This window comes from Lissotriton helveticus, chromosome 1_2, assembly GCF_964261635.1.
Source record: "Lissotriton helveticus chromosome 1_2, aLisHel1.1, whole genome shotgun sequence".
NCBI classification, from domain to species: Eukaryota; Metazoa; Chordata; class Amphibia; order Caudata; family Salamandridae; genus Lissotriton; species Lissotriton helveticus.
Window position 1 is genome coordinate 210,505,261 of NC_136058.1, and position 26,409 is coordinate 210,531,669.

The 26,409-nt window shown below is 42.8% G+C and overlaps 1 protein-coding gene across 1 annotated transcript in view; it reads right to left on the reverse strand.

Moving 5' to 3' along the window:
- The window catches only part of LOC144799843 (sodium/glucose cotransporter 4-like), a 791,764-nt gene that overhangs the window by 267,010 nt on the left and 498,345 nt on the right, over positions 1–26,409 (reverse strand). Inside the window, exons 10-11 of the mRNA XM_078671423.1 lie at positions 20,141–20,291; positions 18,230–18,398 (exon numbers count right to left, since the gene is read on the reverse strand). Coding sequence (XP_078527549.1) covers positions 18,230–18,398; positions 20,141–20,291 — 320 coding nt within the window. The remainder of the gene's footprint in view (positions 1–18,229; positions 18,399–20,140; positions 20,292–26,409) is intronic.

A 26,409-nucleotide genomic window follows, 5' to 3' on the forward strand; every position in this document is an offset into this window, starting at 1 on the left:
ATGACACTTTCTGCACAAGTGTGAAGGGAAACTCCTGCGGAAAATAACTAACACTAGTCAGGCTATGCCAGCCCATGCGCTTAGATTAGAATTGCTACTGACAAGTGCATACACAATTGCCCTGGCAAACAGAATTAGATGGGCCTATAATATGCTACATGCAGATAAAGATCCTGGGCCCGATTCACAGAACTAACTTAAGATAAAATCCTAAACTTACTACTCATGGTATTCACAGAAGTTAGGATTTTGTCTTAAGTTTGTCTTAAGACAAACTTAAGACAGACTTAAGCCAGACTTAAGAAAGGTCTGTCTTAAGTTTATCTTAAGTCTGTCTTAAGTTTTTCTTAAGACAAACTGAAGACAAAATCCTAACTTTTTTGAATACCATAAGTAGTAAGTTTAGGATTTTGTCTTAAGTTAGTTCTGTGAATCGGGCCCACTGTGAGATCTCTAATAAAGCTCGAAACCTTTGAGGTTGGATCGAGCACTCTTACAATAATTTATAATCTTGAATAAGCTCTATCAAATTTCAAGTGCACTATTCCACTCTTACACTCCTGTACATGTGCTCATTTAAAGCTATATTTAATAAATATGATACAGCACCTTAGTTTTGACCTAGATTCAGATTTCTGCTTGCAGTTATCCCACTACAGGTCTTAGTCAGCCTCTTTTGAATATAACATTTATCGGCAGTATCTAAGATTTACACTTGCACCCAGCGTATTATACTACATTATCATGCTCCGATTGGGGATCTTGCCTCTGAACTCCTATACTAAACATTGGGATAAAACAATAGATAATACAGGATTATGTAAACTGTGTAGTGGCAGGGAACAAGACTTAGTACACATGCTATGTACTTGTCCAAATAAAGAGGTAGCAGAAGCCCGGCTTTGATTTTTATACCCGATAAGCTATAGACATAAGGGGCCTCATTTATGAAAAAAGATGCATCGCTGCGTGAAAACAGCGATGCGTCACTTTTCATTGCGCCCTCCTTGTGACACCAATCATGCGTCATATTTACAGTAGGACGCATCATGTTGCAAGGAGTTACAGGTACGTCAGTATTTCTGACGTATCTGTAGGCACAAAAGTGACGCATTGCTGGAGTGTGTCACAAAAGTGACGCAACTCAAGCAATGTATCCTTTCACATGGGGCAAGCCCCCCATGTGAAAGGGCCTGCGTCAGTCTTATGCCTGCTGTGAGGCAGGCATAAGATGTTGACACATTTGAGTTCTAGAAGTGGCACAGTGAAATCTCATAGATTTCACTGCGTCACTTCCATGACCCTTTCTTGCATCAATACGCCCCCCTTGCATACATTATACCTGGCTCAGGTATAATGTGGCGCAGGGGTTTACAAAGTGACGCATCTACCTAGATGCATCACTTTGTAAATATGGTGCAACAAGGCGCATTTTTTACGCCACTGGTGCATCACAAAAAGTGACGCACCAGCAGCGTAAAAGTGACGCACAGCCTCATAAATGAGGCCCAAGGTATCTACTGTGAATGACCTGATCGCTATTATACATTCTCCTCCAAATGAATTTGTCTGCAATAATCTATAGAAATGTTCAAATTATTTTTACCATTGTTTTAGATATATCTGTATGTATTTATTGTAAATATGTAACTATATTATTGAATTACTGTGTATCTTAATTGTTGTCCTCAGTGGAGGTCTAAATCAATTAAATAAAGAAATTTAAATAACAGAAGCATAACCACAGATACAACATGAAATACAATTGAAAGATATGGACCACAGATGTTCCTCTCTAGCCTGAGGAAAAACAGAATACTGCTGTTGGTGGTTGGTGCCGATACAATTTATTGTAGCACCAATATGGGAGACTGTCTCAAAGTAATGTATTTGCTGTACCATAAATATATTTATCTCATGTATACATTCATGAAAGGACCAATCGTATGCGAATCAGACCATGCCGCGTCTAGAAAGGAGCCTTCCAGTCTAAACTGTTAAATCACACTCATTGCGAACAAAACAAAAACCAACTCCAGATGAAATGAGACATAATGGTGCCTTTTCATTTAGTTGTAGCTTAAGTCTGTAAATTAAACGTGTGTAATTTTGGGACATCAAGTAACTCAATTTTGCACAGATTAAAAAAAAAGAAGCTATTTTAGGGATCGGAACTGAAAGTGACAGCTACCCGTCATGATCTTCCTGGCACCAATCTTCAATGTCAATCTGTGTAATCCAGTTTGCCTAACCCCTGTCCAGCACTGTTCCTGGGACCACCAGCCCTTGCCCAGCCTGGGGAATCCTTACCCAATTTTACCAAAGACAAACGTCCAGGTTTTACCAGGCTTCTCAATGAAAGTTAAAACTTCACTCACTCGTACTCCAGGCATCGGCTGTAAGGTGACCAAGGCTGGGCAGACGTACTCCACTTAGAGAAATGCAGTAGAAGACAAAAAAAAGTGATTGATATGCAAGTTAAAACTAATAAAACAGTGGGGGCCTCATTTACTTGGTTTGATGCATGGAAGCGCAGCAAGCCTTCTTGCTGTGTTGCCCTGACTCCAAATAAAAGGGCAGGAATGCACTGTATCTGCAAGATACAGTGCATTCCTGTCTTTCTCCTCTGCGCCGGCACACAAACAGCTGCTGTGCGCCGGCGTAGACATCCATGCATCATTTTGCAAGGGTGCCTGCGTTGAGGGGATGATTGTTTTTGAGCAGGAAGGGACACCTTCCTGCAAAAAAACAAACATTAAAGCCATTTCCCTCCTTTTATGCATGCTGTGGAATGCAGCACACATAGAAAGAGGAAAAAACTAGGAGAAATAAAATGATTTCTCCTTTTTGACCCTCCTGACAGCGGCTGTTTTCTTTCAGGGGCGGCGGTGCTCCACCCTCCCTATCGACTCGGCATATGCATATAGAGCAAGCCAGGGATTTTAAATGCTAAGTAACAGCAATGTTACTTAGCATTTTAAATCCCGAGCCGCACTGCCGATCAAAGCCCCGGGCCGTCTGACATCCTGCTGCCTGTGCCTGCCTGCCAGCAGTTTAGGACGCACTCGAGCGAGCGTCACTGCAGCAGCAGGCAGGCCAGGCAGGAAATGAAGGCAGCGTGTGGGGTGATTTGTGACACATGCGCTTTGCGCATGTGTCACAATTTAAGGCTAAAGAAGACCAGAGAGTGTAAACACCGGGCGCATTAGGTGCCAGCCCGGGAATATAAAGAATGGCCCTTTTGGGGCACGCCCAGAAATGACGCAAGGCAGCGTCATAAATTTACAGCAGCCTCGGGCGGGTACAGTGTAAGCCCGAGGCTGCATTGAAGTCTAGTGTAGAATCATAAAAGCTGGGGCATGATGACGAATACACCCTCACCCCACCCTTTGATCAGTCATCAATGGAGGGGGTGGGGTCATGCATAACTGACCCCAGCCATCTCTCAAAAACGACTCATTTGGGAAAGGTGATTTTTTAAATTACAATAATCATTACACTGAATGATTATTGTATATAAAGTGAAAGCTTTACTGTTACAGCTCTCTCTGAACCAGTAGCTGCTGGACAACAAAAGGAGAAGCACAGCCAGCCAGCAACTAGCATCAACCGGCTGACTGACCAAGACAGAAGCTGCCTGATAACTGGGGTAAGTGTGAAGTATTAATTATTGTTCTTTTAAATTATTTTTGCAATATTTCCATTATTTAAATATACTACTTTGTAATTATTTTAACATATAGCACAGTCTAGTCTAGTATCATGACTCATGAGTGCATTTAAATAAACTTGTAAGGGTTAATGTGTGTCATGCAGTGCACCTCATGCAAAATGCTATGTAATATGCAGATGACAGATTTTTATTTTATGAAACTAGATAAGTGGGTTACTGCTTTTAATACAGAGCTCATTTTGTTATGTACAGTCCATACATTTGAATCCTTCCCATATAGCACAGTGAGCTATAAACAGCATGCAACTCTTCAACCTTGTAACCCTCACTTACTTTTGTAACACAACCTGTACATTGATTTACACTCTTCATTTATTGTCAATATATGTGTACATGTGATCTAAAGCGCTTTGACACCCTACATGTGGATGAGTAGCACTATAAAAAGAAATAAAAACAAAATAGTGGTATTTAAATTTAAAATTTTTGCAAATACAAATTCAAAAGCAAGCGTCTTATGATGTGATAAGCTTTAAGCCCTTCTTTTTGCTCCATTGCTTCAAATCAATTAGTATTTAAAGCAAGACTACTCACCTGTAGGGTCTCAAGGCGCTGTGTGTGGGGGGGTTGAGGGGAGGTGATCTGCGATTGATTTGACGAGCCAGGTCTTGAGGTCCTTCCTTAATTGCGGACGTGATGGTGATTGCCTGAGGTGCAGAGGCAGGAAGTTCCAGAAGTTTAGACAAGGATCTTTCTCCAGCACTGGTCTACAGATGTGTGATGGTGGCCTGCGCCAGTTGGGCGGAGTGGAGATGTCAGGGGAGAGTGTAGAAGCAGAAGTGGTGGTTGAGCTATGTATGTCTGGCGTTGTGGAGGGATTTGTAGGCGTGCGTGAGGAGCTTGAGCTAAGGTAATTCTTTTGTTGAAAGATAGCAAGTGAAGGTCTCTCAGGGAATATATGACGTTATATCGCATGCCAACACAAAGAATGCCATTATAACGCGGTAGTAACAACACAAGTGCTGTTACAACGCATTACCATTGCAAAGCACACTTTTACCATGCATATGCCTTTACCACGCATGCCATTATAAGGCAAAGGCATGCATGGTAAAGGCATATACTTGGTAAAAGGGGTTAAGGTAAGTAATTGTGTGGCTCTGTTTGTGTGTGTTTGTGTATATATATATATATATATATATATATATATATATATATATATATATATATATATATATATATATATATGTATATATGTGTATATATATATGTATATATATGTATATATATATATATATATTAATACCCCCAGGCAACCCCAAAATTACCCTTTGTACCAGTGCCAATAGCCCTACCCCCTTAAAATTCTAAAATTACCCTTACCACCCTAATACCCATACCCCCTAAACCCTAAAATTACCCTTACCACCCCAAAACCCAAACCAACCCTGAACCCTAAAATTACCCTTACAACTCCAAACCCTAAAACTATAAATTACCCGTGGCACCACAAATTACCCTGGGCACCCTAAAATCCAAACCCACCCTGAATCCTAAAATTAACCTTGGCACCCCAAAACATATACCCATCCCAGTAGCGTCACTAGGGAGGTGCGGGGGGTGCGGACCGCACAGGGTGACACCAACACATGGGGTGACACCAATCTGCACTGCAGCCTCGCCTCTGCTCTCACCTTTACTGTCGCTCCCTGTGCAAGCTTGTTCCTCATGCTGTTCACACTCGCCAGAGTCTAGCAGGAGATCTGCAATGCTTGACAGCAATTTTCTTTGCTCACAAGGCAACTCTATAGCAGCCTAGCTCATCTGAGGGTGCATGGTTTCCTATTTTTCAGTATCTTGCACAGTCTTCAGTTTCCCAGTGAACCAGTTCCAAATTTCAGCTTGCTCTTCACTACAGTGCCACCTGTTGCTCGCACTCTTGTTTATACAAATCCAGGGAAGACAGATGGAGTAAGAGAGAGAGGGAGACAGAGGGAGCTAGAGGGAGTAATACAGAGAGAGGGAGCTAGAGAGAGCAAGACAGAGCGAAAGGGAGCAAGAGGGAGTAACAAAGAGAGAGAGAGGGAGCTAGAGAGAGTAAGACAGAGAGAGAGGGAGTAAGCCAGAGAGAGAGAGGGAGCTAGAGGGAGTAAGACAGAGAGAGCTAGAGTGAGAAAGACAGAGAGAGAGGGAGCTAGAGTGAGAAAGACAGAGAGAGAGGGAGCTAGAGGGAGTAAGACAGAGAGAGGGAGACAGAGGTAGCTAGAGGAAGTAAGACAGAGAGAGAGGGAGCTAGACAGAGAGAGGGAGCTAGAGGGAGTAAGAAAGAGAGAGAGGGAGCTAGAGGGAGCAAGACAGAGAGAGAGGGAGCTAGAGGGAGTAAGACAGAGAGAGAGGGAGCTATAGGTAGTAAGACAGAGAGAGCGGGAGCTAGAGGGAGTAAGACAGAGAGGGAGACAGAGGGAGCTAGAGTGAGTAAGACAGGGAGAGAGGGAGCTAGACAGAGAGAGGGAGCTATAGGGATTAAGAAAGAGAGAGAGGGAGCAAGACAGAGGGAGAGGGAGGTAGAGGGAGTAAGAGAGAAAGGGGGAGCTAGAGGGAGCTAGACAGAGCGAGGGAGCTAGAGAGAGTAAGACAGAGAGAGAGGGAGCTAGAGGGAGTAAGACAGAGAGAGGGAGACAGAGGGAGCTAGAGGGAGCAAGACAGAGAGAGAGGAAGCTAGACAGAGAGAGGGAGCTAGAGGGAGTAAGACAGAGAGAGAGTGAGGTAGAGGGAGTAAGACAGAGAAAGAGTGATCTAGAGGGCGCTAGACAGAGAGAGGGAGCTAGAGGGAGTAAGAGAGAGAGAGGGAGCTAAAGGGAGCAAGACAGAGTGAGAGGGAGCTAGAGGGAGTAAGACAGAGAGAGAGGGAGCTAGAGGGAGTAAGACAGAGAGAGAGGGAGACAGAGGGAGTAAGACAGAGAGAGGGAGCTAGAGGGAGCTAGACAGAGAGAGGGAGCTAGAGGGAGTAAGACAGTACCTAGCGCCGTACATTTCCGACAGAGGAGGTCCATGCGGTAAGTCGTGAGGGGGTGACACCATGAGTTACCCGCACCGGGTGACACCAACCCCAGTGACGCCACTGACCCATCCTGAACCCTAAAATTAATCTTGGCAACCCAAACCTATACCCCTACACCCCAAAACCCAAACCCACCCTAAACCCTATACTTACCTTATACTTACATGTAAAACACATATGCTTTTACCATGCATGCCTATACAAAGAAATTTATGTAAAGGCATGTGTGGTAAAGGGATATGCATTATAATGCTTTGCATTGTAATGCTATGCATTGTAATAGCATTGCGATGTAATGGTACTTGCGTTGTATTGGCATGCGTTGTAATGGCATGCGTTGTATTGGATTAGTTTGTATGGCTTTTTCCCTTCTCAGGTGGCCGGTGATGTGGCTGCGGCGTGGGATGTTCAGGATGAGTTTGGCGGATGTGTTCTTGATGTTCTGCAGTTTCTTTTGGAGTTTCTAGGTGGTGCTGGATAGAGTGCTGACAAGCTCATGGGTGACAGTTTTCCTGTACTCACTGGGGACACACTGGAAGATTTTATGAAGTAGATGGAGCATGTCCAAATAGGAGGAATAAACAACGTTGATTTAGTGGTTTATTGAGAGAAAGAAGTCCAGGAGGTTGCCAAGGTTTCGCACGTAGGCAGTGGGCATATGGGGGGGGGTTCCAAGTGCTGCAGACCCCCTCTGCCTGGGCTACCAAGAGTCAACCAAGGCAGAGGGGGTGGCAACACTTGGGGGTGGATCCCAGGTTTAGGACTTAGGTCTTGTTTGAGTTAGTTAAGCTTGAGGCAGGTGTCCTTCATCCTGGTGGTGACTGCATTTATCCAGTTGTGGAAGTTGCTCTTGGCAGCTGTGGGTTCTTCTGTGAGGTAGTGAATCAGCTGGATGTTATCGCGTAGGAGACCCCGTTAAGTCTGTGGTTCTTGACGATGGCTGCAAATGCGGTCTGAAGAGCTTGGGGCTCAGGGAGGAGCCTTGAGACCCTTTGCAGCTGATCTCTGTGGGTTTTCAGTTGAATGGTGGAAGTCTTACTCTCTGTGTTCGGCCGATGAGGAAGGAGCAGATCCATCCAGGGCTTTGTTCCGGATGCTGGCATTGTGGAATCTTGTGCAGAGGGTGTGGTGGGAAACGGTGTTGAAGGAGGCTGAGAGGTCCAGCATGAAGAGGGAAGCTGTTTCCCATTGGTCGAGGCATTTGTTTTTAGGTTTGAGGCTCCAGATATCTCATTGGAACAGAAGGAGGCCTGAAGGCCCTTTAACTTAGGCCTTTGTTATGGGCCCAGGTGAAATCTGATAAGCTGCTGCCCCCCTCCACTTGCACATTTCAGCTCGGAATGATAGCAGGCAAAGTGCAGCAGCAGGCGCTGCTGAATGGGTCTGTTACAAATGGGGCTTTTGTTTGGCTAGGGTATACACCTAAGCCAAGCAGTACCCACCACCACTCAGGTTAATTCAGATGCAAGATTACCTGTGCTCCTCGTCTGGTAGCGTGGTGCAGAGGAGGCTTATCAAAGAGGCAATGTGTAAAGTATTTCTGCAACGCATAGTAAAGTAACACAGTGAAAGACAAAGCAAAACACTCCACACTAGTTCTAGAAAAATATACCATCTTTATGTAATTAAAACCAGGCCTAAAGGACAACAATCTAATAGTCTATCAAGAGTTATGCCAGTAGTAACGTTAATAGCTCATCACAGTGCTCACGAACCTTTAAGGGAGTTACACTAATCCTCAAATGAGCCCACCGGCCTCCTCCACCTCGAAAAGGTTTTCAATGCAGTGGGGGTTGAAGTCAGCCTGCACAGGCCTTTGGGACAGTACCTGGGGCTTGGAGTCACTGCTCTCGTTGTCGGCGGTCTCGCACACGGGGTCCACGTGGTAGGAAGTGGAGTTGGGCTCTGGCATGGCCGCAGGAGCACAGGCAGGTCTGTGGCCCCATACTGCTGTGTTGGTGAGCCTCACACATGGAGCTCGTGTTGGTAAGAGGTACAGAGGCAAGCAGGACTGGTGTTCAGCCACAGTAGATGCAGTCTTGTGAATCTTCGGCCCAAAGAGCCTGGAGAGAGCGAGCTCAGATCGTTGTGTTGCTAGGCAACCAGAATGCGCTCACGCCACTCGGTGCTACCGGCGCTGACTGAGGGTAAAGGTCTACACCGCTGCGGTATCTTCAGAAACAGCAGTCTCGAGTACGACTAGTAGCAAAAGGTGACCGAGCGCCAACACAGCACGCGCTAGACTATGTGAGTGTGTCTGGTGGCCTAATAACATACAAATAGCCCTGATTCTTCCATAACAGGAGGAAAGCTAACAAGTTCTTTGGAACTTGTAGGATATAGAGGCCCAGTTGTCCCTCATTGCAGAGGTAGCAGGGAGCAGGCCAACATAGCTGAGCAGAGTGCATAGGCAGTACAGCAAAGCAATTGACAAAGGGGCAGTCCTTCCTAGCAGCGTTGTACCTCATAGTTGCAGAGTCTCCTCCAGACCCCAAAGTGAACTAATTTGGGGATGTCACAGCGAGGTCCAGTACTAATACCAAAATGTGTCTTTGGAGTGGGGAAGATAACAAAAAACGGCTGTCTTTGATTCTCAAAAGGCCCCTGCCCTTTCTTCTCCGGCTCCAGGCACACTTCAGGCGGTTATACAGCTTTTTGTGTTGGAATAGGCATAGCCCTATTCAGGTGGAGGTGTCAGTCCCTCCCTCCTTCTATGTTTAATGAAGTCTTAGTGCGGTGCTATAATTTGACTTGATAATGTCAAAGCTTTCAAATGTTAAAAAGATACACTTTTAAAAATTTTGAAGAGCGTTCACTTTTCTCATTTGTAGTCCTGTCAAATACCACTCATTAGTGGTCAGACTAGTGCTGGTGTCCGCATCACCACACTAGAATGCTTTATTCATTCAAGCTATAGCACACCTGGGCCCTAACCACCTTGCATGCTTTCTGAGTAGCTGCATTTAGGCAGCAAGCACGCTGGCAGTAAGTGCATTGTGGTCTTGAAAACCATGCAGTCTGTCCCACTTATGTTCTTGGCACAATCACATTTCGGTACTGCCTGGAAAAAATAATCACCAATCTCTTGCCAAACTGCCTGCTTTCACACAGTGTAAAACACTTTCTTCAGTTAGCGCAAGTCATAAACAAAAAAAATTCCTGACCCGGCTGGCAGAGAGTGCTCCACGTAGAACCAAGGGGTCGCCCTATGCCAACTGTTGTTTTCCAGAAAGGCGATGGACTATAGGCTGCTTAGAGGTGGCAGTGGCCTTGGTGCTGAAAGTTTCAACCTTGGGGTCTGGTTGCTGGAAATGATCACTGGCTTATCTGTCCTCTGACTCTCTAGCCCCCTGAATGTAGCAGGTGTAAAACCTTAACTCACCATCCCTCCTCTAGTCACATGAGGTGTTACCATACCTCTGCTCACTACTTCAAAAGGATTCTAGAGTTCAGGCCAGCGGCACAGGTGCTCACTGCAATACACATATATTCAAAAATACACACACATTTGTTCACATAGATTCATGTTTAAACATGGGCATGCCCTTCTTTGCAGAAACATTCAACTCTACACAAAATTTCACACATCACCATGCTTGCAGAGACCCATGAGCTCACTTGCACTCATGCACATTCCATTAAAAAACACCTGAATTTATTATTTTTATTTGTTTTGTGTAAAACATTATTGTACAAGAAGCACATTGGCTTGAAACATTACATGAATGCAATGTAATTGCTGGTAATAATTATTGTTTTAATTCTTTTAGCACATGAAAAATTGGAGTTAAAACTGGTCGTGATATAATCACATTCAAGATCAGTACTGAGAGATATCGAAAGAGGACACGTGGTAGTTCTGACTCTGCTGTAACAGGACATTGATCAAAACTCAGCTTCGTGGTCCTTAATCTCAGGCCACAAGGTAGGACATGGTTCTCTATTTACGGCAAAGGTCCACATTCAGCTGTATATGAATACCAACTGTGTGGTCTTTAAGTGTGGAGGACTGCCTGTTGACTTATCCTAGCAGAACAGTTCAGAGAGTGTGAGCTTGTAGCGAGTTGAGAGTTCAAGGGAATCATTTTTTGTTTTTCATCATGAACTATGAAAATTCCCAAAATGTTGATTTTGAAATCTTTAATTTTTTTATACTCTTTCATTTATTTAACTGTGGCTTGATAATCCCTTACTATCCCTTAATGCTTTCCACCCCTAAAACCTTTCCACCCCAAACTGCCCATACATTTTATCCTTTCTTCCTGCTTAAAAAAGTACTACTCTAATTCATTATAGCCCTCTACTACTATGTAGTGCTACCCTAAAATGTCCTAACTATCCCTTAAAGCTAACTATACTTGAATTATTAAAATGCATTGCTAGTCTCAGGCCCCTTTACCCCACCTCATTTTAAATTCTCCTGTCTACTTTAGGAGGATGCCTCTTACCCCTGATCCCAGTACACTCATCTTTGCTCTATAATGCATGGCATTTTATCATGTTTGAGGCCACTGTTTATTTTCATTCTAGTTTTTTCACTCGACAATATTTTTTACAGCAATGTTTTTCGCCCTTTTTTTTCACACAATATTTTTACTGCACACAGAGTATGTACAGTGAGTTGGATATATAAAATCGATCTAATGTGTTGTGACAGTTGTGACTGTTGTCCATTTAGTAATAGGATCACTGATAGGACTAGCACTGTCTATAGGCTGTAATTTTAGTCTGTCTTGTAAAATAGGTCATTTCATCAATGTGTAGAATATCAAAATGGTCTTACTGCAATGTTAAACTCTTAATTGGAAAAATATGCATTTATTTTGCTGTGTTGGGTACAGATGAGTACTGGATATATCAGAGATCTGCCTAGAACCCTATTAAAGGGTATTGCTCAATTAGTCTCTCATTCTTTTGAAGACATTTTTCAATATGTTTTGTATTATTTGCCATCTAAAGTCAAGTCAAAAGTTATAAGTATACCCTTTAAATTCTAGGCAGATCACTGAATTGACATGCTCAAGCTTTTCAATCACCACTGGTGTTGTGCATGCTATGGCACCTAGCCTCGAAGCTCACACCATATTTTAATTGTTAACAGGATCCCAGGAGGAATTCTGCAAATATTTACAAGGTTATACCGCTTGGGGAACAGCTGTACGTGCTGCTGCAGTTGCATTCCTGTCAGACTGAAGATGGATATGGATGAATAATTGCTGTTACTTGTGTGTGCATGACAATTTATATTAGTGTTTATTTAGTATTTTGCGTAATATCGTTTTTGTGTCTTCAACCAAGGGAATTTTAAAAAACAGGTTAGGTTTTCTATTTCCAATCTGATATATTGCTGGACACAATGAACACAGTTGACAGTTTACTCATAAACCCATTTTTGGGTTTGACACATGCAGATAAACTGCAAGTGAAAACATTAGGAGCTGATCAACCTCAAATTAAAATTGAGCAGTCTACAAAAGATAGGGGAAAGGGGTACACACGTCGCTTTACCAGTACATGGTATGGTAGGATTGAATTGCTTACTGGTAGCGCTTCTAAAAATGCTTTATTCTGTTTCCCATGCTTACTCTTTGGAGGTGAAGTTACCTGGACAAAAACAGGAGTTACTGACCTAAAGCATCTGGCTGAAAAAATTAAAAAACATGATTCCCGTAAATCCCATTTGACAAATATGTTGAAATTATCTCTTTTGGGAAAATCGGACATTGTACAGCAATTAAACGAAGCATACCGTGTGGGAGTAAGAAAACATAATGCAGAAGTTGATAAAAACAGATACATTTTATCAAAATTGATTGACTGTATTCGATTTTGTGGTGCCTTTGAATTGGCATTAAGAGGCCATGATGAAACTGAAGAGTCTCTAAATCCTGGCGTGTTCAGGGGCCTTGTTGATTTTGTCTCCAGCATTGACAGTGCTATGGAAACACATTTAAAAACAGCCACCGTGTTTAAAGGCACTTCTAAAACTATTACAAATGAATTGCTGGACTGTATGCTGGAAGTAATAAGAGACTATATTATACAGCAGTTGAGAACCACTGATTATGTAGCTATCCAAGCTGATGATACAACTGATGTCTCTACTAAGACACAGTCAGTTCTGGTCTTCCGCTACATTGATGGAAATTGCAAGGTAGCTGAAAGATTTTATTGTTTCACACATCTAAAAGACTCATCTGCAGAAACAATTGCCTCAGCCATTCTTAATGAATTAAACATTGTTTTCCCTGAGCAATGTGCTAAAGGAAAAGTAATTGCTCAAAGCTACGATGGTGCCAGCGTCATACGTGGTGCAACAGATGGGGTGCAAAAGAAAATCAGGGATGTTTACCCAAATGCACATTATATTCACTGCTATGCCCACCAACTTAACCTAATTATGGAACAGGCTTCCTCCAAAATATCTAGAGTTAAAATTTTCTTTTCAGAGATTGGTGGTATAACAGCATTTTTTGCACGTTCCCCGAAAAGGACTGAAATTCTTGAACAAATAGTTTCAAGAAGACTTCCAAGAGGGTCTGCAACTCGCTGGAACTTCAATATTCAAGCAATATTGCTAATTTATAAATACAGAGAAGATCTTCTTGAATGCATGTCAACCATTGCTAACAGTGGTGATTTTGTGTCGAATACTATATGTGAAGCTAAGGGATTTAGTAGAACATTAGATGATAGAGAGTTTATATTCTTTCTGTTTCTTTTTTTCCAAATAATGCCCCAGGTAGACATTTTATATAATCAATTGCAAAAGCGAGACTTTGACACTGTGTCTGTCCAGAAAGCTACTACAGACTTTGTGATAAGCATCACCAAAGTACGAGAATCCATTGACAGTTTGGATTCTACATTGACACAAGAATGTACATTTGTAAACCGGAGACTGCAAATAAATACTTTGACCCAAGAAGCAAAAGAAGTCTGTGACATTATTGTGGTCCATGCCAGAGAGCGCTTTGCTTTCACAAAGCATCTTGTAAGTGCAACACTATTGCGAAGTGACCTTTTTGAAAGCCATGACAAATCTTTCCCAGCTGAGGCACTCGCAGAAACGGTAGAAGCCTATCCTATGTTAGACAAAGCCAGATTGAGTACAGAACTTTCGGTCCTGTATGGAAGACGAGACTTCCGTCAAACTACTGGTGGTGCCATGGCTTTATTTAGCTTTTTGTGTGAAAACAACTTAGAGAAATCCTTTTCTGAGACCATAAAGCTCTTAAGAGTTGTCATTACTACACCCATGACAACAGCAGAATCTGAGCGATGTTTTTCCACACTAAAGAGGGTAAAAACGTTTTTGCGAAACACTATGACTCAAGCTAGACTTAATGCTTTGGCTATGCTGTCAATGGAAAAGGAGCTAATAAAGGAAATACCAGAATTCAACAAAAGAACAATCAAAAAGTTTGTTCATATTAAAGATCGACGAGCAAACTTTCTATATAAATAGAAAATATAAATCTGATGTGTGATCATAGTTTCAGGTGTTTATAGCTCAGTTTGTTTTGTTTGATAACATTAGGATGTACTGTTGGAAATGTTCTCATTCCATTTAATATTCATACAACTCCTGTACAGTTGATATGTATTTATATATGTGTGCTTATGTATCTGTGATTTTATATATATTTGTTTTCATATTTTAATATTATTTAAAATATTTTGTTGTTAGTTTTTTGAGGGTATATGTCTTTATATGTACAACATTTAGGTATGTTCCTAATTTATTGTTATTTAACCGTTTTCTACTGTACTGATAGGGACAGGAACCCTTCTACCTCAGATTGACATGCAAAGTATTTAAATATTATTTTTATTTTGTCAATTGTGTTTAAAAATATCATATTGGTTTTGAAAGTTCTTAAAATGTACATTTATTTATTTCCATAATTTCTTGTTTAACTTTTTCTGCTGTGCTGGCTGAAGGGCACAAGGACCTGAGAGTGGCATTCAAACAATTCACATAGTATTATTTAAACTAATTTTGTTTGTGTTTACAAATATCATATTGGTTTTGAAGGGATATTTCTTAAAATATACATTTATTTATTCTCATATATTATTTTCATGTAGCCATTTTCTACTATACTGACTGCTACAAGGGCCTGAGAGTGGCATGCAAAGTATTTAAAAATAAAGTAAAAAGTTTTTACCTAGCCTGCTTATGCATATAACATTTTTGTTCTTTCTTTCTTAAATAAATGAAAGATTTTTAATGGATATTTCTTATATTTTAAGCAATGCATATTACACTCATTTCATAACTTATTTTTATTTAGTGGTTTTCTAAAATACTGATAGACCCAAGGGCTTCAGACCGCTATATGAACTATTTTAAATACAATATTTACTTAATTATTTTGCAAAATTGCCTTGCTCAAAAATGCAAAGCTTTTGCTGACTTCCTAAAAATTAAATGTTTGTTTCAAATTGATATTTCTTATACATGTAGCTATTTAATATGTCATAAAGATTACTGGGCAATCAACGTTGAATAGCTGATGCAGAAAAGGAAGTGGCCAGCCTTCATTTTTGGTAGGAACAAAATTACAAGTGTGTTTCTTTGTGGATGTGCAACCTGGCTTAGTACCCTGGCCCTCTTCAGAAGTCAGTCTTGCTTGGCAACACAGAAATTCTCTGAAATAATGTATGAGTTTTCTTTTATGAATGCCTAGAAGAACTGATTTTTCAGTCCATTTATCACAGAAATAGAGCTGGAAATTGCACCAAAAAATGCCAATTTTTAAAAAATTTCTTCACGGGGGGAGAACCCCCCCGAACCCGCCTTATTGCCGTCGGGCTCGCTCGCTTCGCTCGCTAGCTCCCGTTCGTTGATGCCTACTTCATACGCCCCACGAGGTTCAAATTCCACCAGCCGCCACTGCCTCCTGATGCCTCCCCTTGTTGTGAATCCCCCCTAGCGTGATATCAATCACCCAAATTAAAGCGACTGTTCTTCGGTTGAGATAAGTATTTCCACGAATGGAGTGATTCTTTATCGATAAATAGATGCAGTTTAATCTTATCAGAAAAAATCCTTCTTGATTAATATATAATCGCTGGGATTCCCCGTAGCGTAAAGAAGGTAAGGTCTCCTGAGCAAATATCCTCAGTCTTCTTGCCATTTGTCTATCTGTGAATGAATTCAATTTCTCTTTCCTTACCCTAGCCATTTACAAAGCACCACAACCATGGATATCAGTCTGAAAATCAGTCGAAAGAAGGAAACCTTGCCCAAATTTGTGCTGACTTGTAGCAAACAGGTCGTTGTGAAGTGAAAAATGTTTCCCAGTGGGTCGATTCTATGGTCCAGGATAAGGACAGTATGGAGAAAGGCATGCCACCTCTAACATTTTGCTGCATTGTGTTGAACAGCCAGATGGAAGGGGGTAAGACCTCCAGATACCTGAGTCAGTGTGTGTGATGTCAAAGAGACTGATGGAAATATTGTACCTTTTGTGATGTTGGTAATATGACTTTGAAATACGAGCACACCTGCTATGACGAGGGGGCAAAGGTGCATGAGCAATTCAGGATTGCATAGTACATCCTCTCCTAGGCAACCATTTACTCATGGGCACTATATTACAACAGAACTCCTTTGCCTAATGCCAAAGGTAATTTGTACTGTGTGGTTGTGTGTTCCAATCTCCATTTTCATGCTACTATTGGTATTGCTGTACAAAACGTGCCTCTGTACCATCTTGCAGGATGAGCAGCGTGTAAAATAAATGCAAACACCATACTATTGTTCTGTGTTCAAATGGGCAAGAATGCTGGAGATATACCAGGTATACTCAGTGGCGTAACAAAAGCCCCCACATCGCCCGTGGTGCAGGGAGGATGCCGAGCTCCGTGGGCCCTCTCCAGCACTGGCAGGCTCCTGGTCTGAGAGCTTCAGACTTGGTCGAGAGCATGGGAGGGCTCTTTCATGTACTTCGCAGGGGGGCCCCCTCAAGTTTCGTTATGCCACTGGGTATACTACTGATTGGGTGACCGCATGTCTGTGTAACTCTTTTATTCAAATCAAGCATTGCCACATGCACCCCTGCTCTGCCCCCCGATTTTCAGTAATCAACTGGAGTTGGATACTCACCATTAGTTACAAACAGGGCTGGCCCTATGCCGTAGCACATCCAAACAATTGACTAGTGGGGGAAAGGGTAGGATAGTAGGATATAGGGGCATCAAATCCCTTTCTTCCAAGGAAATCATTTAATCCCAACTTGATTGCTTTATTGCCAGGGTTTCTGTTTGTCGAAGAGCATGTACAAGTGATCATCAGCGTGCTGAAGGCTGCTATTGAGATGCACAACACAAATGCATCTCAAGTGTAGCTTGTAACTTTATATCAGTGAATACATCAACAGGCCTTCTTGATGTTTCTAATTGATGGTTTTTGTGTTCTATTCTTCATTTTTAATACATAAAGTCATTCCCTTTTCCAAAACAATTTATTTACCCAGTTGTTGTGTTATGTTTCTTTAAAGAATCTGTTCTCGTGTTGCTACACGAGCTTTACATGTATTTGTAGAATGTTATTGTTCAATAGAGCATTCCACTTCATCAGTTGTTCTCACTGGACGAACTGCAATACCTGAAGCAGCTGTTCAGCGAGAAGGACTGAGGAAAGGAAGCTCCGTTGGTATTCTTATTATATGAATAAATACCTTAAACTTCTTCATTTCTGGATTCATTACTCAACACCAGTGATAATATAATATAATAATCCACATTTGTAAAGCGCACCACCACCCGTAAGGGTCTCCAGGAGCTGGGGGCCGTCGGGAAGATTAAGCAAGCTATTGCCCAGAGTGCTGGGCTAATCTGCCGCCGGTGCCGGGGATCGAACCATGATCCCCAGATTCCGGAGTCAGTCGCCCTAGCCGCGGCGCCACATATTAAATGTGTTAACTAAAGTAACGCAATCTGATTGAAAATGTTATCACTTAAAGTGAAATCTAAACTAAATAATTTCTTTAAGTGCAAGGTAACTAATTTACAATAAGTAAAAATACATTGGATTTTCTTGTATGCGTTATTTATGGGCATACGCATATGCATGTTTGTCACAATTGGGGATTTGTGAAGGAGCCCTCGTCACAAAATTAAATAAAAAATGTTGACCGTTCCCTATTAGCATGTGCAGTCGAAAAACATATCCACGTCCAGTTCTGCTGTACTTTGTACATAGTACTGGTGGCCCACTGGGGTCAATCAAGCATCACAATGACTACAAGGATGTCTTTGAGAGAGGCACTAGCAGACAGAGATTGCATGTTTGACACTATACCTTAAAGAGGCAGTGCAATTTTCACCTGGAATGATGACATCATATTACACTACCCTCAACACCATATTATAAGCAGGCTTCGTTAACTGGTTTACCTATTCTGTCACACAGAAAGTATTATTCTGTAAAATCAAGAACCAGGATATCCCAGATTATGTCACCCTAAATTATTTATATTACTTACAGATTCATTTATTCTTTTGCAAAACATTGCAAGCAGGAAGATTGCAGTGAAGGGCGGGGCTATGTAGCTGCTCATAGACTGCACATACTCAAAGAGTTTTCCACTGTTGGCTGCCTGGATGATGGGTATCCAGAGGATACTGACAGCAGCAAGGATTAGAATGAATATTCTAGAGGGAAAAGGTTGAGATACAGAAAGTTAAAATGAATTCATATACCGAATCGTTGAGTTCTCTAATCATAATAACATTTATAATTTGCCAAGAAGAACATGTTTGGCTCTGAATTTAATACTCAATGAAATTGACAATTGTTTTGGCTTATGTGTAATGAACAGCTTTGTTGTTATACTCTGGGGCATAAGGGATAGAGAATTGCTGCAGATGGTGGTGGTGACATCTGAGTGGAAATTGAGAAGAACACAAGATGAAGAGGAGGAGTACAAATGTGTGTGAATGTGGTACAACGGTTTGTAGGATGAGTTAAAAATGGTCTGCATTTAATTCCAACAAATTAGGCACACTTGGGAATAAGAACATATGTTTATTTTATTTTTAAAAATGGACCTAGGGCAGGTGGAGTCCTTTCAGGACTGTGGAACCAAATTTTGTGTGAAAAGCTGGCTCCAGGCAGCAGACTTAGCTGGCTTCACCAAAGTATTTTATTGGCAGCAATGCAGGTTAATGCATTGCAACAATAATTAAATGGGCAGATCTTAAAAAGAAATTCTAATCAAATATATTCACTGAGTCGTTCATTGGTAGCCTATACCCTTAGTGAAGGAAGCATACTCATGATAGCATAGTTCCATGCCTCCCTCCTGCCTTCTTACAGGTAGAGGACAGTTTGAGAGCAGCTGCCATATTTCCAGTTGGACTCAGGACAGACATCCTGCCTAGCCCACCAATAATTCACTGCAAGACCACAACCTCTTTTTTAAACTATATGACTCCCCCTCAAAAATGCCTGCTTCATCTTCCAGTTTGAACCATGAATGCTGAATGAAAATATGTGTGACTTTCGGAAAGAACTGCCTTCGGAAGTCGAGTGGAGTATGCACGAGTTTGGGTGAGTCTGTCCCAGAGTGACTAAGACACATATGATCTCCAGTAATATAAAGAGGATGGAGCACCACAGTTTGTGCACTATAGAGAGGATAATGCATGAGGATATCAACTGCTATGGAAGGCAGAGGACTCTTTTAGTTCTAGACAGCTGCTTAAGTGCTACCACCAGTCGTGCAGAAGTAAACACAGTACATCACAAGGCTTTAAGTGATTTTTGAAAACACTAACAATTGACACTTTACACAAGCAAGTCATAGCCCTTTCACTCCAAACTCAACCTATCCACCATAATACCTTTCCCCATTTACTTCTTCAGTGTGTTCTTTTTCAGTGATGGCACCAGCAGTGTCCTACAGCAGCATGCTTTGGCTTCATATTCCAGTAGCACCCTTTGACTCCACAACCGACAGCCACATTCTTACACCATTCTAAATGGTTTATAAGGTTTCATTGGAGGGAGGATGAAGTAAAACAAAGCCAGACTTTATGAGCACCTGCAGGTAACAGACAGTGAACCAATGCAATTCAGCTAGCAACATGGAGAGGAAGTTGGTGTAAGGAAAAATCAATCACAATAAGGAAAGGACTATTTCCATAGAACTGAACAACATTCACAATGATACTCTCTGTGCATGCAAGTACTCTAATGAAGAAGCAAAATATGGAATACATAATGTCACTTCCTGTCCCATGCGAACTCTTGGCTGCCAAAACTTTAATTTATCCTTAGAGTTGCTAAACAACAGTGTGCCTAAACTCAAAGGAGAACTTAGGAATCACTTCTCTAAAAGTTAAAATTATATGACGTGAAATAAAGGCGCAATTTCATATGACAGAAAAACAACCTGCCAACTATCATGAGTTCCTGCTCAGATGCATTCTTGCGTATCCTCTGCCAAATGTCAAGAGTAAAGAGAGTGCTACTACTGTTGAAGATGGAGGTGAGTGAACTCATAAGGGCAGCCATTAGGACAGCGATCATCAATCCTCTTAGACCTGTAGGTAAAAGAAGACAACACTCAGTATGAACCAGAAGATCTGACCAGGACTTAAAGCAACAGCCAAATATTAACATAGTAAAATTGTCAATGTAATACAAAACATATCTATCTATCTATTTATCTATCTATCTATCTATCTATCTATCTATCTATCTATCTATCTATCTATCTATCTATCTATCTATCTATCTATCTATCTATCTATCTATCTATCTGCCTACCCTTAGCTCTGGATTTGCCTTTTTACGATTTCCTTCTTGGTTAGGCGCCTTGATGCCTTCGGGCTTAGTAGCGCGTTTATAAATTGATTTTCATTTCATTTCATTTCATTTATCTATCTATCTATCTATCTATCTATCTATCTATCTATCTATCTATCTATCTATCTATCTATCTATCTATCTATCTATCTATCTATCTATCTATCTATCTATCTGTCTGTCTGTCTGTCTGTCTGTCTGTCTGTCTGTCTGTCTGTCTGTCTGTCTGTATGTCTGTCTGTCTGTCTGTCTGTCTGTCTGTCTGTCTGTCTGTCTATCTATCTATCAATATTGATTTACATGCAAGAAAGAAATGAAGCAAATACTTGGACTCACCAAAGGACATAAAATATACTCCTAACTCAGATAGTACAATATTGTTTGCTTAATGACTGCGTGGGGAGCTCACAGGATTCTTACATTGGGGCCATTATTCTGGAGTGCTGCTGCTTTCCCTGCCTACCGCCACCCGTCACATTCCCCCCCTCGCTGCCGCAGCCTTCTGCTGGTACAGCGCGGACAGCGTGGAGAGGGGGGACTGCAAGTCCCGTGGGGCATAGTGGCGGAAGCCACCACCGCCCTCACTGCGGCCAGAGGCGCATAAAATCAAACTGAGCCCCGGCGGAGCGGGAGCTCACAGGATTCTTACCGTGGAGCCATTATTCCGGAGTGCTGCTGCTTTCCCTGCCTGCCGCCGGCCGTCACAGTCCCCCCCTCGCTGCCGCAGCCTTCTGCTGGTACAGCGCGGACAGCGTGGAGAGGGGGGACTGCAAGTCCCGCGGGGCATAGCGGCGGAAGCCACCACTGCCCTCACTGCGCCCAGAGGCACATAAAATCAAACTGAGCCCCGGCGGAGGGGGAGCTCACAGGATTCTTACCGTGGGGCCATTATTCTGGAGTGCTGCTGCTTTTCCTGCCTGCCGCCGGCCGTCACAGGCCCCCCCCTCGCTGCCGCAGCCTTCTGCTGGTACAGCGCGGACAGCGTGGAGAGGGTGGACTGCAAGTCCCGTGGGGCATAGCGGCGGAAGCTACCACCACCCTCACTGCACCCGGAGGCGCAATAAATCAAACTGAGACCCCGCGTCGCGGGATCGCGCGCGGGTCGCGCCGGGTTAAGCCCGGGAGAAGGGCGGAACCGTCTGTGGCCGTCAGGGGCCGGGAGAGGCCGGGCTGGGCTATTTTATTTGTTTCTTGGTCCCAGTATTATTTTTAATGACCTATTGATATTTTTGGTGTAAATGAAGTCACCTTTTATGATCCTATAGCAAAACTGTACTAAATATTTAATTTTATTTTAAACTAAGAGTATATGTTTCGCATCTCAGTGATTGATTTGTCTTGTTTTTTCATACGCTGGTATCTTTGTATTATTTCTGCAAAATTGTTTGCATATTTCTGTGCTTGATCATGGGGAAGAATACAAGTTGGGGTGCGACGCGCTCTTAAGCCCGATCTCTGTTTCAATTTCAAGCGCCAACAGTGATAGCCCACGAGAGGGCAGAAGGCAAGACGTAAATTGATTAAAGCATATTAATAGGGAAGGGTTCTCTACAGAAAATGCTAAAGGGAACGCGGGCCATAAACAGTGAAATAATGTTGTAAAACAAACTGGAATAAAAGGAAATAAGGGTAGCAGTCAGTCTGAGACTGCATTTCCTCCAAATAGTGCAGGTAATCTAGCAGCTGAGGAGTGTTTTTGGGGAAGAATGGAGACCCTTCTAATAACTCTTCTAGAACCTATCCGTTTAAAAGTTACAAGTATAGAAACCAGGGTAACTAATCTGGAGGAAAAGTTTGCTGGTAATCAGCAGCTTACTCAGGATAAATTGATTCCTATATTACCTCAACCTATTCTTACTAATCCTAATGGAAAGCCAAATAATACATCAAGGGCTCCAATCACTCAAACCCAGTCCAACAATAGTGAGGCTAAGGGACGGCTGGAGTTCAAGGGGCTAAGGGGTAATACTGGAACTAATGTACCAGGTCCATCTGGTCCTGTCAAAGCAATTACCAACAAAACTCCTAGTCATCGAAGAAGAGCTGAAGACACTAGTGAGGCAAACGAAAATACAATCTTACCTATCTTAAATTTACCTCCTGAGGCTACACCATATACTGTGGTGTTAGCCAATGTCCCTCCCCTTCTCCCTAATACCTTTGAACATTGGTCGACTTTGAGGAATAAATCACTCCATTTCCTATCGATCAAGCTTGGACTTGATAATTCCCTGTTTTCTGAATTTAAGATGGCTAGAAGAGTCAGCTGGCTGGGCACGTCTTCTAAATCATTGAGTGGGGACTGTGTAATCTTAACATTCCGGTCACCACCATTAGTGCGTAGTATAATTGATAGGGGTTGTACTGGGTCAGTTGACCTTGATTTTGTTAACATTCTCCCCCTCTGATTTTTCTACTGCCCATCACGCCCGGACAGGTGCACAGGCCCTCTTTGTCCACCATTAAATCAGGGGGGTCCAATGGGAGGAAGAAGTTATGGCATCCTGACATTTAATCCCTTCAACACCCTTGGCGGGTTAGAAAATAATGATTAACTGCAGTTAGACACCCCACAACATTTTTCAGGCATAGCAGCTGATTCTATACTTGCTGCCAGCCATGGGGGAAATGTAAAGGAAGGTAGGGGGAAAGTTTTTAATAGGTTGAGGAACGAGGATCGTACAGGGGGACCGGATGCTGTGGATGTTGGGTTAGAGGTAGGGAGGGAGCATAGGACTACGACCGTATCTGTAGGTTCTAGTCCTGTGGCCCCTGTCCCTCCCACATGGTTCGGCCGTTATGCAGTGTTTCCTCTTGGAACATTGCGGGCATCAAATCTAAAATTAGTAACCCGCTTTGGCAGGACTTTATTCAGACCAAAGATGTGTTCTGTCTCCAAGAAACATGGAGTATGGATCCAGTCCATCTTAATGGTTTTAAGACTTTCCACACCCCAGCTGTTGACGTTATGCATGGTAGAGCAAAGGGTGGATTGAGTATGTACTTGTCAAATAAGCTTAATACAACAAGGGTAGTGGAGTCTGTTAAAGATACTTACTTTCAACTTCTGATACTTGTCATGGGTTCTGACGCTCCTATTGCCCTGCTTAACCTATATAATAATATTCCCCTTGGCGATGTTCTAAAAAAACTGGCTAAGGCATTGTTCCTACAGGAAAAAACCTTTAGACATGACTTGATGATACTCTTTTTGGAGATTTTAATTGTACTTTGTGAAACTTGATGGATGATAACCGGTGTGGATTAACACGGGAAGACGGCTTGTGCCGGTCTCATTTTAATCATTCCTTCTTGGGTGAACAATTTAACAAACTATGTGGTAAATTTGATCTGGGATTTGTAAATGAAGTTTGTATGAGACTATTTTCCCTTCCCCCAACTTATAATGGGAGGGGTTGTACTTCTACTATTGACTATGCGCTCATAACAAACAAGTATGCAAATAGAATTTACTCTTTACGGTTTCAGATATTGCGTTAAGTGACCACTTTCCGCTCTGTCTAGCCATTGTGTTCCCAGAGAAATCTTCTTTAAAACGCAACATAGAAATAGAAAGTGTGGACGAAAACTTGTCCATCTGTAGCACAAATGGTTACTCATTAAAATGGGCTATGGTGGATCAAACAGACATATTAAATGTAGTAATTGGTAAATGCATATCTAAGCTGGCGATTTGTTTGGGGGAAGACTCTACACCCGAAATACTTCTTGCATCCTTCCTGACTATTTGTCATGAAATTAGGACTTACCTTATGAGACAAGGAAAAAAGGTTAAACAAAAAGGAGGCTGGTTTAACCCTAGTTGCACCAGAGCTTATGCCCTTCTTAAGAAAGAACTGTATAAGAATCCTAGGGGTGCTGAGGAAGTCAGTTGACTCAGGAAAGAGTATAAAATTGCTAAAAAGACAGAAAGAATGAGCTAAAAGTAGAAGCCTGGGAAGCCTTGCATCTAGCTTCCCGTAGGAATGATAGTGCGGGCTTCTGGAAGATTGTTAGGACACTCTTTCTCAGGGAAGAGGCAGGTCCTACACTTGAGATAGCAATCCCTGAATCGGATTGGATTAGGCATTTTTCTAAAGTATATGAGGGTGAGGGATTGATGGGTTCTCCCTGTATCCCCACTGCCTAGTTGAAAAAGCCTTATATGCGAGTCAGGGTGGAAAGGCCCCTGGCCCGGATGGTGTCCCTATAGACATCTTCAAGGCCACCATTTCTCTCTGGGGCCCCCTTCTGGTCCAGGTGCTGAACGCTAGCTGTATTTCAGAAGTTCTGCCTACCTGGGTGGAGTCTGTAATAGTGCCCATTTATAAAAAGGGGGATAGACATGACCAGGGTTGTTATAGACCCATCTCCCTATTAGATTCCTTTACTAAAATAGCGGGCCGGATAACTTTGGACCGGCTTTTGGTCTGGGCTGAAGATAATTCCATCTTATCTGATCTACAATATGGTTTTCGTTCTGGCCTAGGAACCGTGGAACAGGGCCTAAACCTTCTAATGCTGGTCGGGAAGTACACAAGGGCCAAGAAAGAGAAGACTCCCCTGTTGAAGTAACTTATAAAAATAGAGCTAGCCACAATGTGAAAAGAATTCTTGTGGCAGCCCTTGAGCATAAGGGGATTCAGACAGAACCCTCTGGAGCTGAAAATACATTGTTTTTACTGCAAACCTGTGGTTCTTCTGCAAGATCACAATTAACAAACAAAAATAATGCCGGCCTCAATTTTCTTTATGACTAAACGACCCCCAGGGTGGGCCAGGGCCCAGGTGTCAATGCTATGGTCTTTTTAGGCATGGAGGCAGTTGGAGCCCCCTCCGTGAGCCTTCCCTAAGCCTCACAAACCTTGGCCCCTTCATTTTACATTGCGATGGGGGCATGTGACCCCCCGTCCCTAAACCTTATGAGACCCGGGAGAACCCATCTTCAAGGCCGCTTAAAAAAAAAATGGCTGGGGCATGTCTCGCCACTCCCTAAATATTATTTTGCCCCCAGATTCCATCCCTCGGGACTGATATATATTTACGGGAGGGGGCATGCAGCCCACCACATCGAGTCTCTTTGAGGCCCCAGGGTCCCCTTCCCCATGGGCAGTGTCTATTTTCTATGGTGTATGGGGCCATTAGGATCCCCTCCATGTACGTACATCTGTCCCTTTCCCCAATACTGTGGGAGTGTCCCGGAGAACCCATGCTCAAGGAAATATGTTTTCCCTGTTCTGGATAGTGAAGAAAGGGAACAGAAATGTATTCCCTGCCTGCACTCTCCCAGGAAGGGAACAACCTGCCTGCACTCCTCCGGGCAGGGAACAATTTTGTTCCTGCCTGGGCAGGAGCAAAGGAACGAAGCCAGCTCTCACCAGCATTACAATGGGAGCCGAAGGGGCGGCTGGGGCCACAAGGGCCTTGGGACTCACTTCTATGGCCCCCGACCATGGACATATTGTGGGTGTTCTGGGTGGGCACTGGGGTACGCAACAATAATCTGAGTAGCAGGCTCATGCCCGGGGAGCTAGCAGTGGCACCAAGGGTCCTGGGGCTTCCCTTGCAGCCCTCAACTAATACCACCTTGTTGGTACCCACTGCTAAAAAACACCCAATGCTAGCTCTCACCGGCACCTGCGATGGGCAGACTGTCTAGCTGGTAGAGGCTGCGGAGGTCCTTGAGGCTCCCCCTGTGGCCCCCACATTTAACAAAAAAATGCAGTAATAGTTTTTGGAGCTTGCTGGTGCCCAAGGAACGGGCAGAGCAGCACCAAAAATCATATTCTTTAAAGCACTTCATGCTGGAGCTGGAGCATTTTCATCTGGATTGCAAGTCTCTCTTGTGGTGGG